Source organism: Pocillopora verrucosa, chromosome 4, assembly GCF_036669915.1.
Source record: "Pocillopora verrucosa isolate sample1 chromosome 4, ASM3666991v2, whole genome shotgun sequence".
Classification (NCBI taxonomy): domain Eukaryota; kingdom Metazoa; phylum Cnidaria; class Anthozoa; order Scleractinia; family Pocilloporidae; genus Pocillopora; species Pocillopora verrucosa.
In genome coordinates, this window is record NC_089315.1 from 17,598,573 (window position 1) to 17,609,155 (window position 10,583).

Here is a 10,583-nt window from a genome sequence, read left to right on the forward strand (position 1 = left end):
ACTGCACGTTCTAACACGCTCGCACGCTAATGGCTTGACACGCTTACCGTGCAGATATGCACATAAAAACAATTGATTTTGGAAAGCGTGTTCGTATTCATTGTTCATATCTCTCTAACGCGGTAGAGCTTTATTTCTATAACACGCTAGATTTTTTTTTTGACACGCTAAGTTCATTTGTTTCCTTAACACGCTAGCTTATCTTGTACAACCCAGCTTACTTTGTTACTTGTGTTTGTCAGCTTCTTAATTGTGAAAATGGTGTTTGTAAAGTATATTACTTACAGAGTATAAGCGAAAATGAATAAGATCTTCTTTTCTTTTCTAAAGTTGTTATAAAAAAGGAAACGTCCACGGCAAATCACGGCCCTTTCCCTCAAGATCTTCACAAGGAATTCAGTGAGCACGACGTGTTTCACAAGGTCCAGAGGAGCCCAGTTTGAACACATGAATTACCTTTTTAAAACCTAAATATTACTTTGGAAAATTTAAGTCCTTATCGCTTCACGTAGTTAATAAGCCTAGTACCGAATCTTTGTGAATCCTTCACCAAAAGATTTGCGACCCGAGGCGGTCGCTGTTCGTCACTCTGTGCAAATCGGCATGTTTTGAAAACACTGAAATGGCACAATTAGTGTATCATTTCCCGTTAAAAAAAAATTGTGTCGGTTAATTGAAAAGAGTCTGGCCATTGTCAACAAAACCGCGTTCTAAGTTATTTTTATTTTGGCTAATCTTAGCAAATAAACATCACTAATTATGAAGAGAATAATTAATAGATAATTACTGAGGTTCGCAGCATTATACCCAATAATGCTGCGAACCGAAGTAATTAACTATTATAATTATTGACCCTCATAAAATCCTATTGTTCTCTCTCTGCATTACATCGACGATTTCAGTCGCCCCTTCATATTGGTGTTTTGGTACACCAACAATGCAACTGGCAAGCATTGTCCAGTAATAATACAAATTGCATAATCCTTTTTCATTCCCCAATTCAGCCATTGTTAACTACTTGCAAAGATGATATAATCATTGACTCTCATGAAATCCTACTATTTTCTCTCTCCAACAATGCAATTAGCACGTATTGTCTAGTAGTTATACAAATTACATAACCCTTTTCATTTCCCGGAATTTAGTCATTGTTAAATCCTTGTAAAGATTATGTAACTTTCCACATCTTTCAGGTGTGTGATTGAATTTCATGCAAACGTAATTTGCATTGTATATTAACGCAATGCACTTGGTTATTTGAGTTGTTTGTTGGAAGGCAAAGAGTTGCTACTGTTTTGAAGCTTGATGGAGGATTCTTCGGAAGACGAATCTGCCATTTTCATAACGCAGAGCCAGAGGTCGGAAAATGCCGCTGCCGTTGAAGGTAATTACGCTTTAACTTTTTGGGGGTCATTTTTAAACGACTAAGAAAAGCTTTCCTTGTATTTTGTTATTGTTTATAGAAGAGCAAAGATTCAGAAAACCAATTACGTCTGTTGAGTGTGAAAAATTTGAAGAAAGTTGGGTGTCAGACTCAAGTCGTCGAAAATGGGCGTGGGTGCTGAAAGTCTTTGATCAGTGGATGGTTGAGAGAAATAAAGCCGTAAATGAAATGAGTTATAGTGATGAACCGTTGATAAACGAGAATCTAGATGAAATGTCTGAAGAGCAGCTGGATTTTGTCTTGGCTCGATTTATTGCCGAAGTTAGAAAAGAAGATGGACAAGAATATCCAGGAAAGACTTTATATGAAATGATAAGTAGTATTCAAACGTTTTTACGTTTGAAATGTAAGAGAAATGTAACTTTGATTGACAAAACAGGTTGTAAATTTAGAAGTTTGAATTCAGCTTTGAATTTCCAAATGAAAGAAAAAGCTGGGCAAGGAATAGGCTTAGTTGTCAACAAGGCTAATCTTATTACGGAGGAACAAGAAAACTATTTGTGGGAAAACGGGTTTTTAGGGAGCGACAACGCAGAGCTGCTTTGCCACACTTTGGTCTGGGTTTTTGGCATTCAGTTTGCTCTAAGGGCTGGGCAGGAACACAGGAATTTGAGATTTAAAAACTCACAGTTATCGCTACAAAGTGACGAATCGGGTAATGAATTCTTACAGTATATGGAGGATATCAGTAAAACTAATAATGGCGGTTTGAGCCATTTGCGTATCAAAAGGAAAGTTGTTCGGGCATATAAGAACTTAACCAATGTAGAGCGTTGCCCAGTTGAGCTGTATAAGAAATACGTATCTCACGTGCCGAAAGAAATCAGTGACAACGCATTCTATTTGCGGGCTTTTCCAAAGCCAAAAGGGGACGTATGGTATTATAATAAAGCTATGGGGAGGGAAACGTTAGGGAACGTAGTTAAGAATATTATGCGAAGAGCAGGTTTTGAGGGGCACTTTACAAATCATTCCCTTCGACGAAGTTGCGCCACACGATTGTACGAAGGTGGTGTGCCAGAACAAGTTATTGTAGAAACCACTGGTCACCGATCATGTGATGGGGTTAGGGAGTATAAGTGTACCTCATCAACACTTAAAAGGAAAGCAAGTGAAATCTTGCAGGGAGCGACTCCTAAGAGGGCAGAAATAGACGTCAAGGAAAAAAATGAGAAACTGTTTAACAATGATGTTGAGCAAAAATATGATGGACAAAGGGAAGAAACAGGGTTACAGGGGTTAAGCGAAAAGGTTTTAGACGAAGACCAGAGCGAAGATTATAATCAGTCAGTTGTAATTAGTACTCACAGTACGAAAATTGTTATTTCTTACAAGTGAGAAAGACTGTCATTGTCAGATGTGCCCTAAATAAACTGTAAAATGTTTTCGTCTGTACGTCTCCTGGAATGGTACTTCTCATGGTGTATTCATTTACTTTTTAACTTCAGATCTTCATCATAAATTATGCGCGGACATTCGCGAATTTTCAAAAATTACTGAGTGGAAAAGTAACGAAGTAAATACCACAGTCATGCAGCAATATTAAAAATATTGCTGGAAGCAGGCTGCATTATTAAAAATATTGCAGTGCAGCCAGCCCACTGCAATATTGAACGTTTTAGCGCGTTTAGGATTACCCCTGATAATTTCCCTGCTACCAAAAAGGACCGCCACCGTTTTCCTCAGACAGTTGGACTTGACTGAATATGAATACTTGCTCAGGCTGAAATCGCCGATATAATGCTGAGAGAGAACAATAGGATTTTATGAGGGTCAGTAATTATAGAAGGCATAAATCGCAGACTAGAAAATCATTTATCTACCCAAAATGAAGCTTTAACAAACAGGTTAGGTGACGATGGTCAAAGGCATCTATAATGCTTTAAGTTTGGCAAATAGACTTTCAGTTAATAGAAAAAAAAATTATATCAGATATTTAATTATTTTATAAACTCGGTCAAATAGAAAAAAAAAGATAAGGTTCCCGTGGTGAGCAGGAATCGGACCCCGCACCGCCGATTCAGAGAGTGCAAACGCTGCCATTGCATTACACGGACTAACAAGTTTAACAATACAGATAGATAATGCCTCGGAGACTAGCGAGCAGACAAACACGATGAGAACACAGTTTACCCTCAACGAAGTAGCCATTTACTTTGCATCATACAGGTTCGCTCTTATTATTTTAAAAAGGTTGTGCTAGCTACCTTCAAAAGTTCATGAACGATTTCAAGCGCAGAGGACTTTGCTCGTTCGGCCCATGTTTTGCAAGCTGTTTTGAGAAAATGAGAAATTCGAAAATGATGGAAAAAAACTAAAATACAGTTTTAAATGATTGATAGCAAGTCGGGATATTCCTTTATGTTTGGCGATGTAGCGTTCGAAGTTGCACTGGATATGGAATATCGTATCGGGTAGGCGTATCGGTGAACTAAAAAGCCTTACAGCGTAGGATGTACTTCTCGTACAAATCGAAAGAAACTTTAACTTTAAGAGGCGTGTTATAACATTGGCACGGTCACTGTGTTATATCGTGCAAAGTTCAAGCAATATCTTCACGTATTTCTTTGTTTCTACCGGCAAGACAATGGTTGCGAAGTTGAGGTAAGTAACTGACACGCAACTAGCGTGTTAAAAGCTAGTTCTTTATTTTTGGCGTGCAAACGTGCGAGCGTGCCGTGCGCATGCGTTCACCTTAGTCCCTGAAATCCCGTGGAGGGTCATATATTTATTGTGCTGCCGGTTAAAGCTCTCGTAAAAGGCCAGGAGCACTATCTTAATGGACTTGGCCAAGAGGATTGTCTGCCGCTTCAACTTTCGGTCTCTTTGCGAACGGTGCTGCGATGCGATTAAAGGCTAGTTGTTTATTGCAGCGATTCTTTCAATTCGCTCTTTCTTCACGCTTTCAGCGTAACTATCTCTTAAAGAAATCTATAAATACCTTGAGATTCTGCGGCAAATGATCTAACTTTTTTCGACGACCGTGGCACTGTTTACAAATGCAAGCAGAAACCGCGTGGACGTTGAAATCTAGTTTCGTAAGGGCGATGCTGATTGAGTGAAGTCACAGAACATGATTAGACTGATTCAGGTTTTCGTAGACGTTCCCTCGCTTTCGTAACACCTAGCGGGGGGGGGGGGGGGGGGGGGGGGAACGGCCACGCGTAGGCTATTTTATAAATGAAAAGCAAAAGAGAAAATAGTCTCGTTTAAAAGGTTGCTTTGCGCCAAAGGGGCTGAGCATGATAGGCTGAGGAGTCTATCGACAGCGAAAGGTGCCCTGGTTATGTGAAGTCTGCATTGGCGTGCTTGCACAGCAGGGTCTCCGCATTTTCTGGTTCATTCTGTTTGCTTAGTTAAAAATGTGATGTGCTGAATAATTAACGCCGCGTATTAGACTTGATGGCGATATAGAGTACTTAGAGAAGGTAAGATTTTTGAAGATGGAATAAGATTTACATCATTTACCCAATAAAATGGAGACAACATTGAAGAAGCTAATACGAGATGGTAACATATTGGGCGAAATACCTATGTTGACATTCTCTCACAAAAGCAGTGACCTGTAAAAATTGTCATATGCATGGCTTGTTGTATTCCTTTTTCCTTAATTTATTCGATTACTCAGAAGGACTTGTTTCCTAGAAAGGTTCCCGGTTATTATGCCGCGTTGGCATACTCACTCGACTGGAAGCCAGCAATTTCCTGTTCCGTAATAATTGCTTTAACAATGGCCTCTATTACTACAAATAATGCCAGATGGTAAAATCCATGAAGATGCTGCAAGGTTAACATTATTTTGCTTTCAGTTTGAGAAGAAAACGTAATGGAAATGGCTTCTACGCGAAATCGCCTGAGGGCCTGTCTCCTTCTTTCCCTTATTTCTCAAAAGGAACCTTGTATAAAGTGAGGCGTTTTGTTCTGTAATAAAAACAGTATAATCCACCTAAAAACTAAGTTTTTAAGTGTTATCCTCGGTGACTGGTGTTGCTCTTTCATGCATATGCATATTTAAAAAGCTTGATGGCCGTCTGCTTTATTTGCATAGTGGCGTGATTGTTCACAGCACTTGTCATTTGACTCACAAAGGATTGTCTTCACGCTCAACGGAGCAGGCTTGTAATTGATAACAAGTTATTGACTCCATTCGTTTGATCATCTTTTTGTTTTATGGAATTTTTATTCTGAAGAGTCTTTACACAAATTTTGTGACACTGAGATTGTTGTCTGTGATTGAAACAGTTTCTTTGTTGGTCTTTTTAGTTTTCCTTGCCCAGATGAAACCAAAGTCCCCTCTCGTGCACTATTCAAAAATATTTTGGTGAGGAAAACATGTCGAAACCCCAGAAAATGATTTGCCTTTTCAGTTCACGGAAAGTTATACCTTTTTTTAAGGTTAAGGTCAGGTTTGTCCTCGCATGTGACCGAAAACTGTAAACGGAGAGCGTGGCTGAGTCGACAGCCCATTCAAAAACATGGCTACCCTTGCATTGTCTATATGGTGCCACATAGAAGCATAGTTCAGTGGGCAGGAACAATAGCTGTTTTTAATCCAGTACTTAAAAAATCAACTTTAAAATTTAATGAGTAATTAGTTTTCAGTGGCGCGCTAACTATTTTTATTGTGAAAGGCACCAGAACTTAATTACATTTCTCGAAAGTATCCAAAGTAGGGCAATTGCTAGATTGTTGGGCGGTTCAGTTTAAACTTGGTACATCTTGGTGTGATAATCAACGAAAGTTTGGAATGTAAAATGGCATCCAGGATCTTGGCTGTCCTTTTCCTTTCTTGTATACAAAAAAGCATGGTACAGGGCGGAAGCAAAGGTACTTGCGCCAACTAGCAAGTGAATACAAAGCGCACGCGATGTCAATTCGTCTAAATTTATATTCATTTGGGCCTAAATTCCTAATTTTACTTTTCTTGAACATCACTGTAGAACCTGGCGTAACTATTACATGCCGTGCCCATGAGATGGTAGTCACATTTGAGAAGAGAATATTCACCACACTTGAAGCGAGGAATATGTCCTTGGATGCCACTGCGTGTTCAGCCTCTGACAGCCCACAGTTTATTTCCATAAGCACAGCCCTAAATGAATGCGGCACAAAATTCTACGAAACTGGAGACACCATCGTGTTCTCCAATGTTGTTCACAAAGATGCCGAGCTAGTGAACGGCCAGATTACACGGGAACATGATTTTGAATTCCCGTTTAATTGCAGCTATTCCAAAACGAAGTTTCTCAGCCTGCAATTTGTCCCCGAGGGAAGGCTTGATGTTCCCGGTGTAGGTACGTAGATGCATCACCAATTAACAGTTCATCACCATGCAATTCTGTTGATTCTGTGGCTTAATCACTACTTCTAGCATTTCAGAGTCGATTTCAAATGATCAGTTTTACTGCGCTTGTAATCATTAAGCATCCTAGGAAAGTAGTACGCTTTACCTTGATCGCTTTTTACATGTCAGAGTTTCGTTTCCCTTGGTAAAAAGACGGGGAATGTAGTACTTGAATATGACTCGACAGACAGATACTTCCATATTGTCTGCTAGAAATTTAATCATCTCTGGGTAAACTAATGCAAATGACTTATCTGTTTGACAATAAAATATCATTTCAGAGGGATTCGGTGACTTCAACTTTACATTCGATGTCTACACAAGTTCTTCCTATTCAACGCCCCACTCCGCTTACCCCGTCGAGGTGACACTCAATGAATATATCTACCTGGGGTACAAGGTGGAGTCCAGTGCTAACCTTGGGGTGATGGCTCTTAACTGTTTGGCTACGAAAAGTTCAGTTTATTATTCTTCACCGCAATATCCCATTATACAAGATGGGTATGTGTCATGTTAAGGAGTTACCTAATTGTTTATTTTTTAAACTTTTAGTCTTGCTAGCTCTTCGAACGTAAACGGCATCAATAATCTATCATCCTTGTTCCTTTCTGGACCTCAAATTCCTCTTTCGGTAGTTTGATAATGATTGTTAATTTCTTAGCATAATATGATCAAAATAAAATAATTTCATCATTTTGCCAAAACAATTTTGTTTTTCGTGGCTAACGCAATTTTGTTTTCGTATCAAAAGGTGTGCAATGGACACGACACTGAGTCACGACTACAACTCCAGCAGAAATTGGCAAACATTTGCACTGAGAGCATTCAGGTTCTTCAATGACTATGACTCGTTTTATATCCACTGTGAACTGTTAGCCTGTCTTGAGGAGTCTATATCATCTAGGTAAGTTCAACTGCAGTCGATTATGCACAGGAAAAGTATTTCAAAACCAAAGTCCAAAGTCAACCGGAATAAGCTCCTTTCATGTTGAGGAGGTTTTGGAACAAGATGATAATATTTTGCTTTTTTAAGACAATTTAAGATTTTTATTAAAGATGCATGCGCATTACCCAGTTTTAAATCTCAATGATAACAGTGCAATGAAATAAATATTCGTAATTTGATGACTTGAAGGTGCCAACAGGGATGCGTACCGTCAGCTAATAGGAAGAAACGAGGACTGGAAGAGGACACAGCCGGTCCATACATCATCAAAAGAGGGCCAATCAAAATCGTCCGAGGGAAAAGCCAAAACGATAATGGAGGTGACTCACTTTCATGTACCAAGTTAAATAGAACTAAAAAAAAAGGGTTTGTATATGGACAAGAGTAAAGGGAAATGTTCTCCACGTCACGAAGTAAAAGGCAGTCCTAATACAATGATTTACAAACTTAAGGAGATACTTAAAAATTCGATAAGTGCGAAAGTATTGAGTTTGACAACAACATTATTTTCCGAAGGAAGTTGTAAAATAAATCATACCTAAGTGGTTATGAAACACTAATTAGATTGCAGGTTTCTCAGAGGCTGAGAAATTAAGGGTTATATTCTATTTTAATTGTACGAATACACTTGGAAGTCTATACTCCTCGCAAGACCATCAGTGGTAAGCATAAAAAAAGCATAAAAGTCATTCATTGTCATAGCCTGTGGACGTGATATCTTAACACATTAAGCAATTTTGTTTACAACTCTATTTTTTTTTTCGTTTTTATAGACACTGGGAAACAATCAGCAGCTGTAATCGGAGGCGCAACTGCCGCTGGCGGAGTTGGTCTGGTTGGAGTCATAGCTCTGGCTGCTGTTTTTGTCAAATATCGCATTTTACGGCTCATGACAAACAAAAACAAGGTCAGAGACATGTCCAATGACACCACCCAAGACGATGACATAGTGGAGAGGGATTCCGAGAGTCAAAACTCTTAGCTCATACACTTCTACTCAAGTCAGAAGCCGATAGAATATTTCTGACTATACGTCATTACCAAGTTTTGATTTGTGACAACACTAATCAATTTACGCCAAATTTTTAATGTAAAGGAAGGTTTAGTACAAAGAGTTCGTTTTGTTTTCTAATCGGCGTCATTTACGAAGAGAAATGAGTGTTACCGTATCATTGACATTTTATCTCGGAAGTACATGTTTAGCATTTATTCGAGACCAGATTTTCTTGGCAACCAATGTGTATCCATTATCTTAAAGAACCTTTATAATAACTAAAATTTAATATACTAAAATAGGAGAAAAGAAGAAGAAGGAAACCCAAAGTTTGCATGTACGAAACTAGCGTCGAATTTACAGAAAGCTCGAGAAATAAAATAAAGATTTAAAAAGGTTATAGAAAAAAATAAATTCAATCAGTCAATTAGAAATAGCGGAATTATTAATAGAACCATGAAATCACTGGGTTGATAAATAATGCAAAGGTAGTTTTCATGTTTTCTATTTCTGTTTGCTACTCTGACTCTGCACTCGGCTTGAAAATAAGTTTAGATTGCATGGGAGAGTGCATGGTTGTCGATATTTATGAAGACGCTTTCAACGCAATAGTAGTCAATTACCATTTAGCAGGTTTCGTGATAAAGTCTTGTTTCCAAGACAATTAGAGAAATATCAGGTCACAAGTCAAGTTTGGAACGCTGTTCGGTGTTTATAAAAATACTCACTGAATCAATAACACAAAGGAAATCAATCATCTTCAAGAATGTTGCTTGTCAAGACGAATCAGCTGTGTCCATTCCGAGACTCGATGTGGGGAACTCTGAATACAGTACTGATCACTCTACAACTTAGCAGCACTGATCATGTAACCTCCACTTTCAAGCATTATTGATTATATCAATTTCACCTTCCTCAATCACATCAAAAAGATTACACTGCGAAAGTAGCTTCAATGCAACTGAACTTGAAGCATACTGAAATACGAAATACTTGACTAAAAAAGTGAAATAAATTTAGATGAACTTTTGAAGAATGTTGTGCATTGTCCGTTGGGTACATGTGATGTTTTCAAAAAAGAGTCTAATTCTCCTAAATTAACCAAGGAAATGTGCAAAGTGGTAGGCACTACTCTTCAATATTGTATCAAGTTTAAATGTTGATGTATCATGACGACTTGATATGAAGATATGAGGATGAACAGTCAAAATGCAAACAACGCAGATTGAGGTCACTTTGCATGGCAAGGTCGAAATTTATTAAATCGAAAAGCACTCAAGTTGCATTTCTCATTACAACTGCCTGACTAGGCGAGTTTATCTTAAGTCTTTTCCTTTTCAAAAGTGGGGTATTAAAAACAGCTCATTAGAATCGTGCTAAGTAGAACGATAAAATAATTTTAAGGTATGGAGTGTCTGATGGGTTAGATTTACACCGAGTGATTTCATTAGTTTTCTCGATCGAGCTCTGCACTGCTAGATAAAGCGTTGGACGTGACGTTGGACATGACTTAATAAAAGTGTTTAACCACAGCAGGTGCTCGTCTCAAGTAGATACATTGCCTTGCAGTATAGACCAGGTGCAGTTAGTTCTTCGCATTCCAAAAATATACATTTTGAGGGAAAAAGTTAACATATGTTTTTTATGATTTGAAGACTGAAGTATGACAGTCATAAAACTCTTGAGTTATGCATAGCTGAAATTAAAACGTGCTTCCTGAAGCTAATTAATATGAATTTTCGAGCTGGGGCGACAATGTTCTCACACACTAAACATGTAATTAATGCCCACGCCATGAGAAAAAAGAAGTGATTACTTTGCATGTGCGGCAAACAACCTTTCTTGCATTCTCTTG

At 38.4% G+C, this 10,583-nt stretch overlaps 3 protein-coding genes across 3 annotated transcripts in view; all 3 read left to right on the top strand.

The window, feature by feature from the left end:
- LOC131780362 (deleted in malignant brain tumors 1 protein-like) overlaps positions 1-10,583 on the top strand; it is a 91,563-nt gene that overhangs the window by 32,686 nt on the left and 48,294 nt on the right. The window lies entirely within an intron of this gene.
- On the top strand, positions 1,754-2,782 carry LOC131780615 (uncharacterized). The gene has a single exon (XM_066164796.1). The coding sequence runs from the start codon at positions 1,754-1,756 to the stop codon at positions 2,780-2,782; it is 1,029 nt and encodes a 342-aa protein (XP_066020893.1).
- Positions 6,044-9,764, top strand: LOC131780365 (ZP domain-containing protein-like). Its single transcript, XM_059096980.2, has 6 exons — positions 6,044-6,271; positions 6,385-6,738; positions 7,070-7,289; positions 7,540-7,692; positions 7,924-8,054; positions 8,508-9,764. Exons 1-6 carry the CDS (start codon positions 6,199-6,201, stop codon positions 8,714-8,716), a joined length of 1,140 nt encoding a protein of 379 aa, XP_058952963.2. The 5' UTR covers positions 6,044-6,198; the 3' UTR covers positions 8,717-9,764.